General features: G+C 42.1%; 1 protein-coding gene across 4 annotated transcripts in view; it reads left to right on the forward strand.

Moving 5' to 3' along the window:
* Positions 1 to 23682, forward strand: part of setx (senataxin) — a 98668-nt gene that overhangs the window by 67856 nt on the left and 7130 nt on the right. For all 4 annotated transcript variants that reach the window (XM_072566311.1, XM_072566313.1, XM_072566312.1 and 1 more), the window contains 10 exons: positions 2647 to 2803; positions 3298 to 3399; positions 3906 to 4009; positions 9507 to 9578; positions 12772 to 12921; positions 15201 to 15308; positions 16674 to 16861; positions 17839 to 17931; positions 18914 to 19090; positions 21608 to 21706. In XM_072566311.1, coding sequence (XP_072422412.1) covers positions 2647 to 2803; positions 3298 to 3399; positions 3906 to 4009; positions 9507 to 9578; positions 12772 to 12921; positions 15201 to 15308; positions 16674 to 16861; positions 17839 to 17931; positions 18914 to 19090; positions 21608 to 21706 — 1250 coding nt within the window. The remainder of the gene's footprint in view (positions 1 to 2646; positions 2804 to 3297; positions 3400 to 3905; positions 4010 to 9506; positions 9579 to 12771; positions 12922 to 15200; positions 15309 to 16673; positions 16862 to 17838; positions 17932 to 18913; positions 19091 to 21607; positions 21707 to 23682) is intronic.

A 23682-nucleotide genomic window follows, 5' to 3' on the forward strand; every position in this document is an offset into this window, starting at 1 on the left:
CCCTGTTAAAACTTTCTGGGATCTTGTGTTGCAATCAGGTTGACCCTTAATCTTCTGAAGTCCAGCAGATGTAAGCCTTGTCTGTCTAATTTCTTTCCTCCTATGACATTCCAGCTATTAGTCTGATAAACCTTATGTGAACTGCTTCCAATGCATTTACATCTTTCCTCAAACAAGGAGACATTGTAAACAGTGCTGCAGATGTGTTCACACCAACACCTTTTAAAGCTGAAGCATAACCTCTGTACTTTTCTGTTCAAATCCACTTCCAATAAATGAAAACCTTCTGTAAGCTTTCCAATTTCTTGTTGCAACTGGCCCAATGCATGCACTAGGGGACCCGATTCCCTCTATCTCATCTATGTAGTCTGCAATCACTTAGATAATGTGCTGTTTTTTATTATTCTTGTCAGAGTGGACAGTTTCACATTTTTCCACATGTTCAATTTAACAATTCTTTGCCCATTCACTTAACTATCTATTTATTTGTCATTTTAAAAAGTGCTGGAGAACTTCGTGGATCTGGCAGTATCTGTGGAGAGAAGAACAGAGTTAATGTTCCAAGGAAGAGTTGCACGAGACATGAAACATTAACTCTGTTTCTTTCTCCAGATGCTGTGTGACTTGCTGAGTTTCTCCTACTTAGTACTTGGTTTCAGAGATCCACCATCTGCAATACTTGACTGTTATATATCTTTTTCTTATGTGGTCTTCATAACTTCACTATTGTATTTATGTCATCAACAAAGTAGGCAACCATACTTTCTGTCCAAAATCAAAAGCAGAAATTGCTGAAAATCTGTCAGCATCTGGGAAGAGAAAGTAGAGTTAACATTTCAACTCCAGTGACCCTTCTTTAAAACATACGTTCTGTCCTCCATCCAAAACATTTATATAAGGTCCCAGCATCGATCCCTGTACCACTTATTACTTTCTGTCAATCTGAAATGACTCATTTGTGCCCAGTTTCTACATCCAAGTTCATATGCTACCTCCCAACACAATGAGCTTTTGTTTTTGACAATTTCTGGTTTGACTTTTTATAAAATGCCTTCTTAAAAACCTCAGAGGGCTGTCCACATTTTCCTTAAGGCCCGAATTGTTCCCATTCATCACCATACTCCTCAACATGGCCAATCTGTTGACTCAAAAAAAAGTCTCCGACCGCACAAAAGTTTCAATTTCAGCACACACTTTATTTCTGTTAAGCCGCCGAGAAATCGGAGGTCAATCCCCAGATTAGCAACAAAGCTATCTTTTAGAGGACCGTAAACAGATATCTGATCTCCAGCTTAAAAGCAGTACATTTTGTAGTCTTCATGTGCGTTACTAATTTACTTTTTCTCATTCCCACATGACTTAATGTTACTACGTCTAGCAGAGTTCTCATTAGTCAAAAGTAGATAAAGCAAGCTGCTTAACAATGTTCTATTGTGCAGCTTAATCATAGTACTGGGAAGAAGCGTATACAGGAGCATCTCCAAGGTTATGTAGAGACCCCTGCCTTCATGCAATTCATGTTCTCATGGACACTGTGACTGCAGCTCCCATTTTGAACTTGTAAGGCAAATTATTATTGCAAAATAGAGACTTACAAAATGGAGATTTTTAACTGTTGATTCCCCAATGCTTTTATCAATTCTTTTCCTTTCTCACTTTAAGGTGAAGTTTGGGCCATGGGTGCCTGCTTGACCCTGTTAACCCTGTCACTTTATGGATTAAGTGGAACATTCCTTCTTTTAGACCTACTCAAGTCTCCACACCCCTGCCCACCCCCCAAAAAACTCTTTCTTTGGTACGTCAGTGACCATAATCAATGTTGCTTGTCCTTCTCATCCAGAATTGGAAACGTTTATCAACTTTGTTTCCAATTACCATCCTGCACTCACCTTCACCTGATCTATCTACCTTCCCTTCCTTTCCTTGACATCTCTGTTTCAATTTCTGGGGATAAGCTGGCCATTGATATTCACAACAAACCTCCACCAACTCCCATAGTTACCTTGACTATACTTGTTTTCACCCTACTTCATTCTCTCAATTTCTTCGTGTCCGTTGCACCTGTTCTCATGATGCCACCTTCTGGGGCCTCAAAAAAATTCCATCTTTTTCGTCAATGGAGGATTCGCCGTCACTGTGGTTGACAGTTGTGTACAATCGATTTCTGGCATCGTTTATTTATATTTTTGTAATCTATTAATAACCATTCTTCTTTGCCTTGTCTCTACTGTTTGATTTACCATATATTCACCATAAACACCATACAGTGTGGAAAGAGGCCATTCGGTCCATCAAGTCTACACCAACCCTTTGAAGAGCAACCCATCCAGACCCCTACCATAACCCGGCATTAACTAGGGCTAATATGTTTAGCATGCACATCTTTGGAGTGTGGGGGGGAAAGCCAGAGCACCTGGCGGAAGTCTAGGCTGACACAGGGAAAATGTGCAAACTCCATACAGACAGTCACAAGAGGCTGGAATTGAGCCCAGGTCCCTGGCGCTGTCAGATGACAGTGAGGTGACCATTATGCCAACCCGAATATCCTTTTTAACTAATTTTATTTAAAAGGCATTAAGCTAGAAAGTATTTGCCAGAGATGCTTTCCACTATCTTGTTTTGCTTGTTTGTACCTTCCAAATCCAGGAACAAGAGAATGTGAAACCATCTGACAGCAGGAACTTAAGATCTAAACGAACCAGGATTCTTGTATGTGCACCGTCAAATGCAGCTATTGATGATCTCATGAAAAAAATCATTGTTGATTTTAAGTCAAAGTGCAAAGATAAGAATAACGCATTAGGTATGTGCAATTCATTGTCCATATCATAATTTTTTAAAAATCCAAAAGCTGTTGGGCTAACTGTTGAAAGTTAACTGATTCATTCACTGCAGATTAATGATTCTTATGTTATCTGCTGGGTGGTGTATATATGTCCGTTGGCTAGAGTGGATGGAGTCCTGTTACTTGTCATGATTATTGTCATTGAAGATCTTTCTCCTTGCTATACTATTTATGCTTGCTGTCTATTCCTTCTTTCCCTCGGGTAATAGATTATAAAAAAAATTAAGTATGCAATAGAAATTTTCCAGGAAATAGTGACATTTGTGATCAATGCACTACTGCATTTAGAATTGTGTAATTATTCATTTTAAAGTATTTACTTAATACACAGACTGTATACTTTTTAAAGAGAATAGTGGTTGTGCCATTTGATTGTTGTTGACAGGTTTTGAGTGTGTAATGCTTATTTGACCACTGGAAAGTTTTAATTATTCTGTGCTTTTTTTCTTCAGGCAACTGTGGGGATGTGAACCTGGTAAGACTAGGCTGTGAGAAAGCTATCCACTCAGATGTAATGAAGTTCAGTTTGGATTACCAAGTGAATCATAGGATCAGTAAGTGTCTTCTGTTTGAGAGGTAAACAAGACTTTAAGGTTCGGCTCTTCATTTTGAAATTTATATTGTGTAATGGTTGTGCTGGGGATGAGAATTAGATAACGTGACCAAACTGTTGCAGATGTGTCAGTTAATCGGGGACAACCAGCATAGAATTTTAAAAGGCAAATTGTTGATTGAAAATGTTGTAAGAACACGCTTTGGGTTGAGGAGGAAAGAGTTTTTATTTACGAAGAGTTCATTCACCTACAATTTCTTCAAGTGTTAAATCAGTTGGTATTAAAATAGCAGAGGAGTCTGGATAGTATGTGATATTTTGCTGCCTCCCAATACTTGAAGGACGTTTTAATTCATGGAAACATAGAACTAAAGCTGCAAGTGATCTGAGAGGATAATCGTTGAGTAGATTTTGTTTCATTTGAATAAAATATTTTCTAGGAGTTTAAATGTCTCTAAGTTATTTATCTTGCTATCAATTCCAAAATGGTCAATTGTGGCTGTGCAGAGAGAGGTCAATATGATGCTGATCAGAGGCGAAAGGATTGGTTGGACCGGAAGCTAGATGAACTGGGGAAGAGATGCGCCATCATCAAAAAAGACAAGGAACAGGTAATTTCTGATTTCTTTCTGTTGTGATTAAAAGCATTCAGAATTGATATATTACCTAGCTGGTTGAAGAACTTAATTTTTCATATATTTAGTTATTTTGAAGAATACACAAAATCGTTTGGACTTTCAATACTCTGTGGTAGGAGATAATGTGTCTGGGAGCAAACCTGAAGTGAAACTATAGTTTAATTTTATTACATTGTTTGTTATGTATAAAGGATAAAGTAACCAAATCTAAAAATAACAGGAATAACTAAGCTACGTTTACTAATCCACTCGCTTAGATGAGTGCAGCTTCAACAACATAAAGAAGCTAGCTTGATTGGCACCTCAGCCCCCACCATTTGCACCACTGACGTGTAATGGTAGCAGTCTTTATAATTTGCATGTTGTAAAGTATAAGCAACACAGCAAAGTATCTTTTAAATCTGCAACTCCTAACATCTAAAGGATACGGGGCTCATCTAGTAGAAGACTTTTGTGTGCCTGTGATTAAATCCAAATATTTTTTATTCTCTCGTGTGACTTCGGTGTTGCTGGCTGGCCAGCATTTATTGCCTGTCACTAGTTACCCTTGAAGTGTTGGTACAGTTCACGTGCTGTAGGTAGACCCAAAAAGGAGGGGATTCCAGGATTTTGACCCAGTGACAGCAAAGGGTCAGCGATATATTTCCAAATCTGTCGGGTGAGTTATTTGGAAGGGAAATTGCAGGTGGTAGTATTCCCATGTTTATGCTGCCCTGTCTTTCTAAATGTAAGTGGTCATGGGCTTGGAAGGTGCTGTTTAAGAATCAAGTGTGAATGTCTGCAGTGCATCTTGTAGATTGTGCACATTGCTGTTACTGGTCATCAGGGATGAGAGGGTAAGTAGAGAGTATTCCACCACACTCCTGACTTGTGTCCTTCTAGATGATGGACAGACTTTTAGGAGTCAGGAGGTGAGTTACTTGCTGCAGTATTCCTTACTTCTGTCCTGCTCTTGTAGGCACAGTATTTATATGGTGAGTCCAGTTGATATTTTAGTCAATGGTATTGCCTGGATGTTGATGGTGGGGGATTCTGTATAGTAACAGCATTGAATATCAAAAGGTGATTATATTGTCTCTGTCCCTTGTGGACGATGATAATTGCCTGGCATTTGTGTTGTGTGAATGTTGCTTGACACTTGTCAGTCCAAGCCTGGATATTTTCCAGGTCTTGTTGCATTTGATGTCTTGGAGCTGAGATGACTGACCTCCAACAACCACAGCCATCTTCCTATATGCCAGGTAAGACTCCAATCAGTGAATAATTTGTCCCCGATATCCATTTGATTTCAGCTTTATTAGGACTCCTTGATGCCATACTCTGTTTGGATGCAGTCTTGATGTCAAGAACTGCCACTCTCCATTCACCTCTGGAATTCACCTGTATTGTCCATGTTTTAACTAAGGTCATAATGAGGTCAGGAACTGAGTGAACCCAAACTGGCTATCACTGAGCAGATGCTTCTTCCATCACTTCACTGATGATCGAGAGTAGACTGATGGGATGGTAACTGGCAAGATTGGATTTGACCTACTTTTTGTATACAGGACAAACCTAGGCAATTTTGCACACTGTTGGCTAGGTGCCAGTGTTGTAGCCGTACTGGAAAAGCTTGACTAGGGAGACAGGAAGTTCTGGAGCACAAGTCTTCAGTAGTATTGCCAGAATGCTGTCAGGTCCTGTAGCCTTTGTAGTATCCAGTGTCTCCAACCACTGATATCATGTGGAGTGAATCGTGTTCGCTGAAGACCGGCTTTTGTGATGCTGGGGACCATAGGAAGAGGCCACGATGGGTCATCCATTTGGCACTTCTGGCTGAAGATTGCTACAAATGCTTCAACCTTACCTTTTCTGCTGATGTTCTGGGCTTTTCCATCATTGAGGATGGGGATATTTGTGGTGCTTTCACCTCTAGGAAGTTATTTAATTGTCCTTTATCATTCATGACTGAATGTGGAAAGACTGCAAGAGATTAGATCTGATCTGTTGGCTTGTGGGATGACTTGGCTCCATCTATCACTTGCTGCTTTATGCTGTTTGGAATGAAAGTGGTCCAGTTTGGTGGCTTCATCAGGTTGACATTTTTTTAGGTCTGTCTGATGCTGCTCCTGGCATGCACTCTTGCACTCTCCATTGAATCAGAGTTAATTCCCTGCCTTGATAATGGTTGAATGAGTGATATGCTGGGCCTGAGTCATAGGATCATACAGCATGGAAACAGAGTCTTTGGTCCAACCAGTCTATGCCAAACTAAACTAGTCCCACCTGCCTGCTGTTGGCCCATATCCCTGCAAACCTTTCCTATTCATGTACCTATCCAAATGTCTTTTAAACATCAGGAACTTCATTCCACGCATGAGCCACTCTGTTTAAAAAAAAATAATTTGCCCCTCATGATCTTTTTTAAATCTCCCTCCTCTCAACTTAAAACAATGCCCCCTAGTCTTGAAATCCTCTATCCTAGGACCTATCATTAACCCTATCTGTATCCCTCATGATTTTATAAACTTATAAAACGTCAACTCTTCACCTCCTATGCTGTAGTGAAAGATGTACAGGACTAGGGTGTAGGTTTGCTCGCTGAGCTGTAGGTTTGATATCCAGACGTTTCATTACTTGGCTAGGTAACATCATCAGTGGCAACCTCCAAGTGAAGCAAAGCTATTGTCTCCTGCTTTCTATTTATATCTTTCTCCTGGATGGGGTTCCTGGGGTTTGTGGTGATATCATTTTCTGTTCGTTTTCTGAGGGGTTGATAGGTGGCATCTTGATCTATGCGTTTGTTTATGGCGTTGTGGTTGGAGTGCCAGGCCTCTAGGAATTCTCTGGCATGTCTTTGCTTAGCCTGTCCCAGGATAGATGTGTTGTCCCAGTTGAAATGGTGGGTTTTTTTCATCCATGTGTAGGGCTACGAGGGAGAGAGGGTTGTGTCTTTTTGTGGTTAACTGGTGTTCGTGTATTCTGGTGGCTAACTTTCTTCCTGTTTGTCCTACGTAGTGTTTGTGGCAGTCCTTGCATGGAATTTTGTAGATGACATTGGTTTTGTCCATGGATTGTACTGGGTCTTTTAAGTTTGTTAGTTTTTGTTTGTGTGTTGGTAGGTTTGTGTGCTACTAGGATTCCTAGGGGTCTTAGTAGTCTGGCTGTCATTTCTGAAACTTCTTTGATGTACGGTAGGGTGGTTAGGGTTTCTGGCTGTGTTTGGTCTGCTTGTCGTGGTTTGTTCTTGAGGAATCTGCGCACTATTATTGGAGTATCCGTTCTTCTTGAATACGTTGTATAGGTGGTTCTCCTCTGTTTTCCGAAGTTCGTCTGTGCTGCGGTGTGTGGTGGCTGGTTGGAATAGTGTTCTGTTTCGTTTGTGTGTGTTGGGATGGTTGCTGGTATAGTTAACTGAACACAGTATTCCAGAAGATGCCTCACCAAGGTCCTCTGCAACCCCAACATAACTTCCCAACTGCTATTCTGTCAAAGGACTGAGCAAAGAGCAAAGAAGGCAAGCATGCTAAACACCTTTTTAAACACCCTGTCGTTGTGAAGATTGTGTTAGAGTGCAATTCTGCTGTTGATGCTCGAAAGCGTCTTGTATTTGCCCAAACTTGAGTTGGTAGATCTGTTCAGAGTCTATACCATTTAAGCCTGGTGTTAGTGCCACACAACACAATGGTGGCCATTCTCAGTATGAAAGAAGGATTTAAACTTTGCACGAATGTGCGCTGGTCAATCTTACTGATTGTGTCACTTGCAGATGCATCTACAGTAGGCAGATTGATGATGTCATGTATGGTTTTCCTATTTGATGCTTCCTTTACAACCTGCTGCAGACCCAGTCTAGCAGCTGTATATTTTGTGCTCTTGCCACCCTCATTGCTTCTTCCAAATCTTGCTCAACATAGAGAAGAACTGATTGACCTGTCTGTGAGACTGTTCTCCCAATTTTGACACGCGGCCCCAGTAAGATTTTCAGGGTTGTCAGGACTGTTTTTACTGTTGTTGTTGTTTCCAGTTCTTACGTCAATGCCACGTGGTCCTTCTGGTTTCACTTCTTTATTGAGACTTTGTAGTGAATGATACAACTGACATTTCAGAGGGCGAGTGGGAGTCAGCCACATTATTGTGGCTCGAGCAACAACATCGAAGCTAGACCAAAAGATGGCAGATTTCCTTCCTTGAAGGACAGCAGTGAACCAGATTTTTTTCCCCCACAATCAGCAATGGTTTCATGATCATCAATAGACTGTTAATTCTGATTTTATTTTTTATTTTATGGAATTCAAATTCCACTATCTGCCATGGCGGGATTCGAACCTGGACCCCAGGACATTCGAGTTTCTGAATTAATAGCCTAGCGATAATACCATTGAGTCATCATAAATGAGAATTATTAGAATGTCAAAGAAGCATTCAAGAAGTGACATTATTAACTAGGGAGTCCTGTTTACTATCTAGTAATTATTTTGATTTAATATGAAGAAGGAATCTCGTTTCTTTGTCTATCAGTTGACATATTCGCTACAAAGTTGAAGCTGAAGTTGGGCAAGAGGAGGCTTGTGTGATATTTACATTCTGGTTCAGACTTGTTGGGCCAAATGGTCCATTTCTGTGCAAAGATCAGTATAATCCTCTTGAAAGATGCAAGCATTCTAGGAGTGATGGATCTGCAATAATTTTATTGATGAGCAAAATACAATCATATTAGATAACATAGAGGTGAATATGAAAAGCAGATAATTCCTGCCTTGATCATTCTTCAACTCTACATGAATCATAACTTTCTCCCAGTTAGCCTCCTGCTTCTTGTTCTGTTGTCATTTTGTCACCATACATTCTGGCCCAAGTTTAGTGATATGAGTGCAAACCTGTTTGATCTAATAATTTGCTTTTAGATTCTGTCTGTATCCATTCTTGCCTTGACCTATGTGCTATGAATAAATAGTCAGTCCCAAGCAATATGATAAAATGATTCTCTTCCAAAATACCTTGCACAAAAGGATTAAATGTACTGTTGCATCATTTGCACCTTAAAACATATTTTAGTTGGAGAATTTATCATCTGAAATATATTAATTCTATGTTTAAATTGCTATCCTTGTTTTAATTATTTTTATTGAAAGCTTTTGTCACTGTGGATATAGTGGCATAATTGTTGAAGAATTGATCTGAGAACAGTCGAGTTTGACCTCCATCTAAACATGAATCTATCTAGTAGAGTTCATGTACAGGAAGAGAAATCACAGTAGGGTCTGTTAGGATGCCTGTAACAGCAGAAGTAGTGAATTTAATAATGGATATTTAATAATTTGTATTGTAATTCCAGAATATTGAAGTTGCTGTACTCCTGCTTTAAAAGAAGGATACATCTTATTCACAAATTAATTATTTGATTACTGTGAAGATATTAGCATTAGAGTGGCAGTTTCAGAGATCATTTGGAAACCAAAGATTTTCTATCTTGCCATCTGTTCTCCAGATTGAAGTGGCAACACGAGAAAAGAGACAATTGGAGAAAGAGAGGGAGGAACTTGGACGCAAACTGAAGGAGGTAAGAAATGAAAGATTTTGCTGTTTTTCAAACATCTATTACATCTGTAACCTGTCAATTTGCAGAAATTTACAGTAGCAGCTGCCTGGCAGTTTACTGAACAGTCCTTTTTTATTGATTTAAATAAATATTGATTATTGTCCAGATTTTTGATAATATCTATCTTTTGATATTCTGGAAATTACCAGGATGTTGCTGGGACTGGAGGGTTTGAGTTGTAAAGATAGGCTGGGACTTCACTGAGCATAGGCGGTTGAGGTTTGTAGAGATTTATAAAATCATGAGGGACTTCAATAAAATGAACAGCAAATGTCTCTTCCTGAGGGTGGGTGAGTTCAAAACTAGGGGAGGTCTTTTTAAGGTGAGAGGAAAATGATTTAAAAGGAAACTGAAGAGCTTTTTATTAACGCACACATAGTGGTTAGTGTGTGAAATGGACTGTCGGAGGAAGTGGTAGATGCAGGTACAGTTTCAACATTTAAAAAGCATTTGGATAGACACATGAATAGGAAAGGTTTATTGGGGTATGGGCACAAGTTTAGTTTAGTTTGGGAAACTTGGTAGGCATGGATAAGTTGGACTGAAGAGTCTGTTTCTGTGCTGAATGAATCTAACTCTATAAGAGTCACTGCATCCTGAAATTGAATCATGTCATGAGGTACTTAACTTCTCCTCGAAATGTTTTGGCGTCAATTGCTTTCTGTGGTAGTGAATTCCACAGGCTTACCACTCTCTGGATGAAGAAATTTTTAAAAGAATTTAGTGTAATAAGCCATTTTAAATGTATGTATCATTTTATTAAATGTTAATACATGCTAGAGAATAAGTTGCTCAGGCAAGAACAAGAACTTGGACGCAACACAAGTGATATTTTTCCAGGTTGCTGAAGCATTGACGTTTGGCTCACAACATTAAGGGGCTAATTGACAATGTGGTCAATAGGTATTTCACTTGTTAAATGTTAGTCTGATCTTGAACTTAAACATTGACAAACAAAGTAACCAGAATATGCTTGGATACAAATTTTAGTCTTTTGACTTCTGGTTTTATGTTTGGTGTTTTATAACTTTTTTGATAAACTGTTAATTATTGTGCCATTAGTGAAACTTTTCTTTCTCCGTTTCCTCCATCTAAGTTTGAGGTCCTTATGCAGTAGTTGAGACCAGTTCCAGACCTCATTAGTAGAGATGGCATGTTATAGCAGCCTCTGGGTTTCGATGTAGTAACGTCTATCCACCACAATATCATTATCCTCTTCTTTCTTAACTACTTCTGTGGCCTAATGTTTTACTTTCTGTCAGAGAATTGAGCCCAATTGATCAGAAATGTGTTGCTGGAAAAGCACAGCAGGTCAGGCAGCATCCAAGGAGCAGGAGAATCGATGTTTCGGGCATAAGCCCTACTCCAGGAATGAGGAGGGTGTGCCAAGCAGGCTAAGATAAAAGGTAAGGAGGAGGGACTTGGGGGAGGGGCGTTGGAAATGCGATTAGTGGAAGGAGGTTAAGGTGAGGGTGATAGGCCGGAGAGGGGGTGGGGGTGGAGAGGTCGGGAAGAAGATTGCAGGTCAAGAAGGCGGTGCTGAGTCCGAGGGTTGGGACTGAGATAAAGTAGGGGGAGGGGAAATGAGGGAGCTGGAGAAATCTGCATTCATCCCGTGTGGTTGGAGGGTTCCTAGCAGAAGATGAAGCGCTCTTCCTCCAGGCGTCGTGTTGCCATGGTCTGGCAATGGAGGCGGCCAAGGACCTGCATGTCCTTGGCGGAGTGGGACGGGGAGTTAAAGTAATCAGCCACGGGGTGGTTGGGTTGGTTGGTGCAGGTGTCCCAGAGGTGTTCTCTGAAACGTTCCGCAAGTAGGCGGCCTGTCTCCCCAATGTATAGGAGGCCACATCGGGTGCAGCGGATGCAGTAAATGATGTATGTGGAGGCGCAGGTGAATTTGTGACGGATATGGAAGGATCCCTTGGGACCTTGGGGGGGAGGTGTGGGCGCATGTTTTGCATTTCTTGCAGTTGCAGGGGAAGGTGCCGGGAGTGGAGGTTGGGTTGGTGGGGGGTGTGGACGTGACGAGGGAGTCGTGGAGGGAGTGGTCTTTCCGGAACACTGATAGGGGAGGGGAGGGAAATATATCCTTGGTGGTGGGGTCTGTTTGGAGGTGGCGGAAATGACGAAATGAAATTATCTCAGTCCCAACCTTCAGACTCAGCACTGCCTTGTTGACCTGCAATCTTCTTCCCGACCTCTCCGCCCCCACCCCCTCTCTGGCCTATCACCCTCACCTTAACCTCCTTTCACCTAACACATTCCCAATGCCCCTCCCCCAAGTCCCTCCTCCCTACCTTTTATCTTAGCCTGCTTGGCACACCCTCCTCATTCCTGAAGAAGGGCTTATGCCCGAAACGTCGATTTTCCTGCTGCCTGACCTGCTGCACTTTTGCAGCAACACATTTTTCAGCTCTGATCTCCAGTATCTGCAGTCCTCACTTTCTCCCAATTGATCAGAGACCACAAATGAGGATCATTAGTGAAATTGACAAACTGTTCATTACAAGCGATATGGCTAGAAGAGAAATTGCTTAGGCTGACACAAAACTGACAATCTATACAGGTAGATCAAGGGTTCTCTACCCGGAGCGGTGGGCACAGGCAGTTTTATCGGGGGACAGTAATGTGGTGTGAATTATGGCACAATCAATGGGAGGACAATCAGCCGTCCGGTCATAGCATTCAGTCTGTGATTGAGTCAGGAGATTCCTATCTTCTGAGAGAGGTAGATGCGAACGTTTCTCATCCTGGCATCAATGGGTTTCCATTGTGGTTAGTCCATAAGCGAGGTACTTTGGTGCCTTTCAGTCTGAGCATCCTTTGTGGAGTTCCAGCATGTGAGCAGCAAGGCTGTCCTTAAGGCTTCGGGAACAGTTGTGCTTACTGAGGGCTAGGAAGTCTATTGTCAGGCTGTCTTGGGAAGTGTATACCCTAGTTTGGAAGTGGCTTGAGTCATCTGTTTGCTGCATTGTGTCTTACTTGGCCTGTTTGGTCAAGGCGGAGGCACTCTTGGTAGTTTCTGTTGTGGTTTAGGCAGACATGGTTCCTTATGCTCTTTTGTGGCCATGCTGTGGGTGGGCAGGGAAGTGGACTTTCTCCCACATTTTCAAACCCAGGCAATTTTGGAATGAATTCCTCACTTTTTTTCTAGCTTCGAGGACAAACCCAGGACATGCAACTAAACATTATTCTGGAAGCACACATCATCTGCTGCACTTTGAGTACCTGTGGGATTATGCTTTTGGAGATGTCATTCCGAAAACTGGGACATGAACCATTTAGTTGTATTGTTGTGGATGAGGTGAGTGGAAACAAATTTCACAGTGATAGCCAATGAGTCAAGCACCAAAGATAAAGAGAAAGGTCAGCAGTCTGCAATAAAATTGGATGGAGTATGTAATTCAACATTTGAAAGGGCAAGAAAGGTTAGTATTTTGGAAGTGATTCTCACATCAGATCTGAAAACAACAAATGCTGCAGATCACAGTGGGTCGGACAGCATCAATGGAGAGAGAGCAAGCTAACATTTCCAGTCTCATTGAATCTTCGTCAAAGTTCACATCAGATCTAATGACTTTGCAATTGAATAGTGTGGAGATATTTTGAGGGGAAGTAATAGAAATTGAATATTCAGTGTAAGGAACTCCTTTAAACAGTCAGTACCTAGGCTTCCTACCGGCACCACTCCCCACCTCTTCCTCCGCTACATTGATGACTGCATTGGCGCCACCTCGTGCTCCCGCGAGGAGGTTGAGCAATTCATCAACTTCACCAACACATTCCACCCTGACCTTAAATTTACCTGGACTATCTCTGACACCTCGCTCCCCTTCCTGGACCCCTCCATCTCCATTAGTGACGACCGACTTGACACTGACATTTTTTACAAGCTCACCAACTCCCATAGCTACCTGGATTACACCTCTTCCCACCCTATCTCTTGCAAAAATGCCATCCCGTATTCCCAATTTCTCCGCCTCCGCCGTATCTGCTCCCAGGAGGACCAGTTCCACCATAGGACACACCAGATGGCCTCCTCCTTTAGAGACCGCAATTTCCCTTCCCACGTGGTTAAAGATGCCCTCCAACGCATCTTGTCCACATCCCGCACCTCCGCCCTCAGACCCCACCCCTCCAACCGTAACAAGGACAGAACGCCCCTGGTGCTCACCTTCCACCCTACAAACCTTCGCATCAACCAAATCATTCATTGACATTTCCGCCACCTCGAAAAAGACCCCACCACCAGGGATATATTTCCCTCCCCACCTCTTTCCGCCTCCCGCAAAGACCGTTCCCTCCGTGACTACCTGGTCAGGTCCACACCCCCCTACGACCCACCCTCCCATTCTGGCACTTTCCCCTGCCACCGCAGGAACTGTAAAACCTGTGCCCACACCTCCTCCCTCACCTCTATCCAAGGCCCTAAAGGAGCCTTCCACATCCATCAAAGTTTCACCTGCACATCCACCAATATCACTTATTGTATCCGTTGCTCCCGATGTGGTCTCCTCTACATTGGGGAGACTGGGCGCCTCCTAGCAGAGTGCTTTAGGGAACATCTCCGAGACACCTGCACCAATCAACCAAACCGCCCCGTGGCCCAACATTTCAACTCCCCCTCCCACTCTGCCGAGGACATGGAGGTCCTGGGCCTCCTTCACCGCCGCTCCCTCACCACCAGACGCCTGGAGGAAGAACGCCTCATCTTCCGCCTTGGAACACTTCAACCCCAGGGCATCAATGTGGACTTCAACAGCTTCCTCATTTCCCCTTCCCCCACCTCATCCTAGTTTCAAACTTCCAGCTCAGTTACTGTCTCCTTGACTTGTCCGACCTGCCTATCTTCTTTTCCACCTATCCACTCCACCCTCTCCTCCTTGACCTATCACCTTCATCTCCTCCCCCACTCACCCATTGTACTCTATGCTACTCTCTCCCCACCCCCACCCTCCTCTAGCTTATCTCTCCGTGCTTCAGGCTCACTGCCTTTATTCCTGATGAAGGGCTTTTGCCCGAAACGTCGATTTCGCTGCTCATTGGATGCTGCCTGAACTGCTATGCTCTTCCAGCACCACTAATCCAGTATTCCTGCTGTAAAACCTAATCTTCCAGGTGATTTCTGAAAAGCAATTGGCTTAAGGCATTGCTGCTTTTAGTTATCAAAGGTGACTCAGATTGTTTTACAAAAGAACTGCAAAATGCTTAATTGTGTCGGCTTTTTTGTAATCAACTATTAAGCAGTGAAGTGCAACGTCCATATTTGTGCTTCTATTAAGATCAGCAGATGACCCTCAAGCAAATTATTGCTTTTGGTTTTGGTCTTAGCAACCACCAATTAATGAGCTATTCCTCTGATAATTTGGTTTGGTAGCGACCTGATAATGAAGGTGTTAATGGAAGATAACCTCCCACTGTGACAACACTCCCACTGTGGCAACTGTTGTTTCAGAACAGAAAAAACAGCACATAATGTTCCTGTTTGTTGATCGTTCTCAAGAGATCGAGCAGGGAGGTAATCATATACTTAGCTATCACTGCACAGTTGGGGGCCTGAATTATTTCACCTGTTCTTTTCAGGCTGGGCAGGCATGCGAAACAGAAATACTGATTCCTTTGATATATCGTTGTCCTAAACTTGTTCTTGTTGGAGACCATGAACAATTGCCACCAACCATTATCTCCATGGTAAGAATGCCTTTAGAAATATTAAGTTCCTCCTGTATGTAAGAAATTTTAACCAGCTTTTTGCGATGGTTTGCTGCACTCCAGTAACTGGATTTAAAAATATTAAATTCCAATTTTTGCTCCATATCCACCTATCCCTTATTCTTCCTGCCACCACCATACACACCAGGTTACTGTTGCTCCCTTTCCTGTAAGACTTTTTATATCTATTTTCACCCCTGCAGGCAACTTGCTAGTTAAGTCAGTTGACCTTCTCTAACCTGGTGCAAATGGTGAAAGTCATTTTCCTCTTTGTCCACCGACAGTGGGAGCGTTCCTATGCCTGCAGAACAAATGAAACTATATACATGGTTCCTATTTGACACACAACCAATATTGCTACTCTGAGCTTGATTAAAAATCTCACAACACCAGGTTATAGTCCAACAGGTTTAATTGGAAGCACAGTAGCTTTCAGAGCCAGTGTGATTGACAGTCACCTGATGAAGGAGCGTTGCTCCGAAAGCTAGTGTGCTTCCAGTTAAACCTGTTGGACTATAACCTGGTGTTGTCTGATTTTTAACTTTATACACCCCAGTCCAATACCGGCATTTCAAAATCCTGAGCTTGATTGGAAGATTAACCACAGTACCCTAAACCATCATTATTAGAAAGTGCAACAATGAAAAGTTTTGGGCCTTTGTGATCCCAGTTACCGAGTTAGGCCAGTCAGCCATTCATAAGGAATTTTTAGGTACTTTTAATAAGTTTAAGAAGCAGTAGTTTACATATGATGCGTTAATAAATTAAACAAGAGTGTACAGCCTGCAATAATTGAGGCTTGTTCATTGAGACCAGAGGACCAACAGGCTATTGGCACCTAATTACGATCTCATTATAGTTGTGAAGGCAGCATCCTGCTTTCTAGTCAGAGTGTTAGGGAACTGTTCCCTGTGCCTTTCAGTCTGTTCTGGTCCATCTTTTGCTTGAGCTGAAATCAAAGATTTTGTTTTGACTCTTGGAACAAGAGAGAGGCAGTAATTTATCAAGATTGAGGGTTATCCATGGGTCTTACTACTTTGCAGATAGGCTTGAGGGATTGGATGACTTACAGCTGGTCCTATTTGCCCTGGTCTTCTGTTCTCCTAATAAATGCCAGGATCACATTCATGAGGTGTTTGTCCTACCTGCTTTGCATTGTGTTCATTTAAACCCCAACCATATGATGTCAGTGCAACAAGATTGTTCTGCTGAAATAAAACCATTGTTAAATGTTTTATCCTGTATAAAATAATACTAAAATGTATTTATGTTATTAACATGCTAAAATGTATCTCTCAAACTGAATATAATTGGAAAACGATTAACACATTTCCCATCTTATAGAAAGCAAAGGAGTTGCGCTATGGTCGCTCAATGATGTGTCGGTTGCAAAAGTCCCTGCAGAATGAAGTGAAGCAGAATAATTCTGGATGGAGCCCAGTAATCATGCTATTAACTCAGTACAGGATGCATCCTGACATCTGCCATTTTCCCTCCAAGTACATCTATAGAAGTTTGTTGAAGACAGATGAGTAAGAAGACAAAGATTATTAAACTTGCGCATTGCTACTTTCACAAGAATTAATTTCTGTCCATCTCTAGTGATCCTCTTCCACCCTACATTCCCAACCAATTTACTTGTGTATACAGCCTGGTCCACATTTGATAAATTTGACTATTATTTGTTCAATTGTGAAACAATGATTCCCTGTTGCTAAAATAAATAAGAAAAAATTGCAGGTGCTGGAGGCATGAAATACACTGAAAACACTGGAGAAACTCCATAGATCTAGCAGCATGTGTAGAAACAGAGTTAATGTCTCAAGTCCAATAAGAGTCATATTGCAACTGACAAATTAACTCTTTCTCCACACATGCTGCCAGACCTGCTGGGTTTCTCTCGCACTTTCATTTTTTATTCCCTGTTGCTCTTGTAAATGGGTATGCAGTGTTGTTACACCAGTGTCCCATGTAGATATGGCATGTTTAGTTTAGTAGGTTGTTTCTCATTTTAACCTTTTATTACTATTTCGCTGATATTACTGGAAGGTTGTAAATTATTATATACACCCCTCCATTTAAAACACATCTTATTTCATTTTTAAAATTGCATAACTTTACATAAACAACATATAGGAAATAACTTGAATGAGATATCGTGTGGTAAGATTACTTCTATATTTTGCTATTTCTATATATAAATCTCTTGTGGGCTATTCGCTTTCTTTTAAGTGACCAAATTATAGCCTTACATTATGGGAGTAACCTTTGGCCTCCGATTCAAATTGATTTAGTCTATTAATCTGTTGAGATATAGTAGATATCCAATAAAATATTTTTGTGACTTTGCAATGCTATATTATTTTAAAATATAATCATCAAAATCTATCCTGGTTTTATTTAGCATTTTTCAAATAATATCAAATTTCACTTAATGGCTTTAGTCAACATGATATTATTTCTGATTTCTTTCCACCTCTACTCCCACCAATCCCTTGTGTTTTTCCAGGAAGACAGAGATGCAACGTTGTTCTCTGACCTGGCCTTTCCAGTCATACATGTTGTTTGATGTGACGGATGGATATGAATGCCGGGAGAATGAGTATGTTTTAAACCTGATCATCTCTTTTCAAAGTAATTTCTATCTCGTATTTGTTGTGCACAAGACAGGAGATTTGATGCTTGTGTGAAGCAGATGTGGACCAGCACAGTTCTCACCAGAGCAGTCTTCGTTTCCAGGATAAAAGCAGATTACTGCGGATGCTGGAATCTGAAACCAAAAGAGAAAATGCTGGAAAATCTCAGCAGGTCTGGCAGCATCTGTAAGGAGAGAAAAGAGCTGACGTTTCGAGTCTAACTGACCCTTTGTCAAAGCTTTGACAAAGGGTCAGTTAGACTCGAAACGTCAGCTCTTTTCTCTCCTTACAGATGCTGCCAGACCTGCTGAGATTTTCCAGCATTTTCTCTTTGGCTTCATTTTCAGGACTGTTTATCATTTACATTTCTTGGTTTTCAATAATACTCCCTTGTGTGAAGATTGTATCAAAGTGCCAAATAGATCCAAGATATCCGTGCTGTGGGATTAATGTGAGTTGCAGAAGCCAACAGTGATGCTTTCTACAATTCAATCCTAAAACAACATTTTTGGCAAGCGTAGAGAAGACTTCTCAGCTGTCTCAGCTGCTCCATCCCAGCCCAGACAAACTGAGGCCAAGTTAGCAGACCTTGTGCCATCTCTACTAATTCAGCATATACTTGGGACAAAACATGAGACTTGTGTAGTCTTTGTTAATCCAGATGAAATTAGATGGCATTTTACATTTTAAATATGGTGCTAGCTATTGAACTGAGGATGGATCGATTGTCCTCAATGTGTTAGTTACCACTAACTAGTTCTAATTTTAAAAGTGATCTCTGGACATTTCAAACTGCAGAAAGTAGAATCAATTATTTGGTCATGATTCTACTGCATATCATTTAAGCTGAAGCATTCTGGTATTATTGGAAACTGCATTGTCAGGCAAGGCACAAAATCCTTCACCCTAGACTTTGCATCTCACCTCCATTGTACCTTTTCTTTACAGTTCTTACACCAATGCACAGGAAGTGAAACTGGTAATAGCTTTGATCAGTATGATTGCAGAGAAACAAAAAGGCGTTTGTCGTAATATTGGAGTAATTACCCCCTATAATGCACAGAAACAGAAAATCATGAATCAGATTGATCAAGAGTTGAGAACTGCTGGCCTTGAACAAGGCAGGTATGTGAAGGGAAGATATCTGAAACTTGAATACTGACTTTTAATTACATATTCATGTCATTTATGTTTTCTGGGAAAAAAAATACATTTGATTACTTATTTTGTGACTTATTTTTTCACTTCTGGTATCAGCAACTTGAGATGCACATATTTTAATGGAGTATAGTTTTGGACGTTACATGTGGATCATTGAATCCCTACAGTGCAGAAGAGGCCATTTGGCCCATCAAATCTGCGCTGACTCTCCGAAGAGCATCCCACCCAGACCTACTCCCCACTCTATCCTGTAACCCAGCACTTACCCTGGCTAATCCACATAATCTGCATATCTCTGACACTACAAGGCAATTTAGCACGGTCAATACACTTAACCTAAACATCGTTGGACTTTGGGAGGAAACCAGTGCACCTGACAGAAAGTCCAAATTCAACAGACAGTGACCCAAAACTGATCAATCCCAGTCCCTAGCATTGAGCGACAGCAGTGCTAATCACTGAGTCTCTATACTACTGACTTGGTTGCTGACGTTTTAAGGCAGACATCGTGTAATGTTCTGGTTTATGGATGGGAGTCTCATTCATAATGTTACAAAAAGTAATGTTTACAAATTTGTTGCTGTTGGATTGACCTGATGTTTTGGCTGACATTTTAGGCTTTTAAGCGTGTAATAAAAATAGTAAGACTATGTACACTAATATTTAAAATTCTGTATATGTCCCCATTTTCCCAGTCAGTTTTCTGGTATTTGCATAGTTACCTCCTTTTTGTTTTTCGAGGAGAAAGTGAGGACTGCAGATGCTGGAGATCAGAGCTGAAAATGTGTTGCTGGAAAAGCGCAGCAGGTCAGGCAGCATCCAAGGAGAATCGACGTTTCGGGCATGAGCCCTTCTTCAGGAACGAGGAAGGTGTGTCCAGCAGGCGAAGATAAACAGTAGGGAGGAGGGACTTGGGGGAGGGGCGTTGGTAATGTGATAGGTGGAGGGAGGTCAAGGTGAGGGTGATAGGCTGGAGTGGGGTGGGGGCGGAGAGGTCAGGAAGAAGATTGCAGGTTAGGAAGGTGGTGCTGAGTTCGAGGGATTTGACTGAGACAAGGTGGGGGGAAGGGGAAATGAGGAAATTTTCTCCAGTTTCCTCATTTCCCCTCCCCCCACCTTGTCTCAGTCAAATCCCTCGAACTCAGCACCGCCTTCTGAACCTGCAATCTTCTTCCTGACCTCTCCGCCCCCACCCCACTCCGGCCTATCACCCTCACCTTGACCTCCCTCCACCTATCACATTCCCAACGCCCCTCCCCCAAGTCCCTCCTCCCTACCTTTTTATCTTCGCCTGCTGGACACACCCTCTTCATTCCTGAAGAAGGGCTGATGCCCGAAACGTCGATTCTCCTGTTCCTTGGATGCTGCCTGACCTGCTGCGCTTTTCCAGCAACACATTTTCAGCTCCTTTTTGATTTTGCAGTGTTTGCTTTGTCCTGGCCATTAGCATTTGTGAAAGTCATGAGATCAGCTACAACGCAACTGGAAACCAGTTTTCTGGAGGAACAATTCAGAAAATGTGTTATAAAAGGTTGCTGTAACTTAATTAATTTGGCATTTAAAGTGCTGTGTGACGTTTCTCATAAATGATGAGAAAGCAAGTTGTAGCTCATTTTTGCCAGTAGGTGGTGCACTTGCATGATAGATTCTGTTTTACAGGTTTACCCTGTGATGACTGTCAGATGCTAGCCTGTGCACACCCTGATTGGATTGAACTTCCTCAATGTTAAAAGCTCACTTCAAATGCAAATCCAAATCCAAATGAAGCATGAAATGATCGACCGTGGCTCAGGAACAATTTTCATGAATCCCCATTCAGTTGATCAAACATGCAAGTTAAGATTAGGAATTGCTCACATGGCGCCTTTTTGAGCCTACCTGCAAACTCTACCATTCACTGAGATCGTGGCTGCTCTGATTGTAATGTCAATGCCACATTTTCGACTCTTGCATCAGTGTCTCTTGGTTGTCGACCCTTTATCCTTTTGAAAGCTGAGAAATAGAATACAGGTTGTGGGTAATTATAGTGATGTTATAATTGATCACAGCATCTCTTGTTAAGTCGAAACAGATGAGGATTTCTGCTTCTGGCCCCTTTCCTGTGGCTCCGTCTGGAGGTTATTTAGTGTTGAATGAGGCCATAATCAGCCATGTGTTCCCCCTCACTTTCAAAATAGTTTTTCAATGTTAATAGTTGGTGCTTAAGTCCAGTAAAGTACTGGAGAGTACCTGCTATCTGTCCAACCTTATACTAGCAAAGGGTCAGTACTTTCATAAGTGAGGGGAATGAAAGTCAGAGAGGAGCAGAGTTTATTTTCCACAGATCTGCTTTTTTAGACTGAAATATGAATCTGTTTATAATGTTCCCACCTTCAGGATGCACATTTCTTAATTTTTATGGGTATCTGTGATCAACATTTCAGCTTAGAAGTGGGATAAATACATGTTATTATATTTAATGCACAGGTTTTCCTCTTTCAGGACAGTGCAGGTGGGCACAGTGGATGGATTTCAAGGCTGCGAGAAGGACTGCATCATTGTTACCTGCGTCAGAGCAAGCAATTTTCAAGGGTCTATTGGGTGAAGTGATTTTACACTGGCTTGTTACCACTTGGCCCCTCTTGGCCCTCTGCTTTACTGTTGTTTTTATTTTGGTTTTGTCATTCCTCTTTTATGGATTCTCCTTTATTTGAGGATGGTAGGATATTTTGACGAGTCAAAGAGAAACAGGTCTTTGAAATCATCTGAAGTTTGCACCTCACTTTCATAACCTAACCCTCTAGATGGTTACTTTAACTGACGCAGACCCGATTGCTGACCCAATTTGCTCTATGCTGCAGACCTCTGGTACTCTTTTTGGTAGAATTGTAGAATCCCTACTGTGTGAAAACAAGCCATTTGCCCCATCAAGTCCACACTGACCCTCTGAAAAGCATCCCACCCAGATCCATATCCTCTACTCTAGCCCTGTAACCCTATCTTTCCCATGGTCAGTTCATCTAACCTGCACATCTTTGGGCTTTGGGAGGAAACTGGAACACAAAGGAAACCACGAAGACACAGGGAGAACGTGCAAACTCTACAGTCACCCAAGGCTGCAATCGACTGTCTCTTTTTATTTATCAATATTTTTGATTGTAAACTGAAATGGGAAAAAAAACTATTTTAAAACCAAGTATTACTTGAGGATTAGTGCATTTTTTGAAAACAAGTGACTTGACGCTCATTGTGGGTACTGTTTACTTGCTGCTGGTTCATACAGTAATAAGTGGTTTGCAGACAATCTGGAACCAAGGGCTGTGTAGATATGACACTTTAAACCGTCGCAAGTAGCTGATTCATTAGTGGACTCGTGACCAATTATTGTCACCCTGTGCCTCCTGCAAGCAAGTAAAAGCATCCAGGGAATAAAGATTAAGAAGCAGTGTCCTGATCAGCACAAGATCAGCAAGCCATGTGAACAGGAAGCACTGAAATCCCTTCCCAACCTTCTCCTCCAGCCATATCAACCATCCTTTACCCTTTGTCTATGTTTGTGTGTTTTTTATTGGTGGGGGGGAATGGCTGGGGTTGTAAGAGGGTTTGGGTTTTAACCAGTAGAGTTAAATGCAAGCATCTCATTATTTGCCTGTAGTTGGAGTATTTATTTATTATATGTAGTAATTCATATTAAGTGCAGGAACCTGATCTGTCCTTTCGATCAAACTGGGTCTAACACGGGATTGGGAAAACCTCTCATAATTTTAAAACTAACTTTTGTGGTGCCTCCAGGGACATTGGGGTTTGATTTCCAGCATAACGCACTCACATGTGATATCCAGAAGTAAGGTAGAATAAGAGGTTGCACTAGGCAGTTGATAGGAGACAGTGAGTCTGCAGATGCTGAGGGTCAGAGTTAAGAGTGTGTTGCTGGAAAGCACAGCAGGACAGGCAGCATCCGAGGAGCAGGAAAATCGATGTTTTGGGCCGGAGCCCTTCATCAGGAATGAGGCTGGGAGCCTCTGGAGTGGAGAGATAAAAGGGAAGGGGTGGGCCTGGGGAGAAGGTAGCTAAGAGTGCAATAGGTGGATGGAGGTGAGAGAGAGGTTGAAGAGGAGGGCAGAGCGGATAGGTGGGAAGGAAGATTGACAGGTGGGACAGGTCATGAGGGCGGTGCTGAGCTGCAAGGTTAGAACTGGGGATAAGTTGGGGGAGGGAAAATGACAAAACGGTGAAGTCTGCATTGATGCCCTTGGGTTGAAGGGTTCCGAGGCGGAAGATAAGGCATTCTTCCTCCAGGTGTTGGGTGGTGAAGGAGTGGCGATGGAGGAGGCCCAGAACCTGCATATCCAGGTCCTGGGCTGCCTCCTTCCATATCCATCAAAGTTTCGCCTGTACTTCCACACATGCCATTTGTAATATCCGTTGCTCCCGATGCGGTCCCCTCTACATTGAGGAGATTGGATGCCTTCTCGCAGAGTGCTTTAGACAACAACTCCGGGACACCCGCACCAACCAATCCCACCGCCCGGTGGGCTGAACATTTCAACTCCCCCTCCCACTCTGTCAAGGACATG

Source organism: Chiloscyllium punctatum, chromosome 49 (assembly GCF_047496795.1).
Source record: "Chiloscyllium punctatum isolate Juve2018m chromosome 49, sChiPun1.3, whole genome shotgun sequence".
Taxonomy (NCBI): domain Eukaryota; kingdom Metazoa; phylum Chordata; class Chondrichthyes; order Orectolobiformes; family Hemiscylliidae; genus Chiloscyllium; species Chiloscyllium punctatum.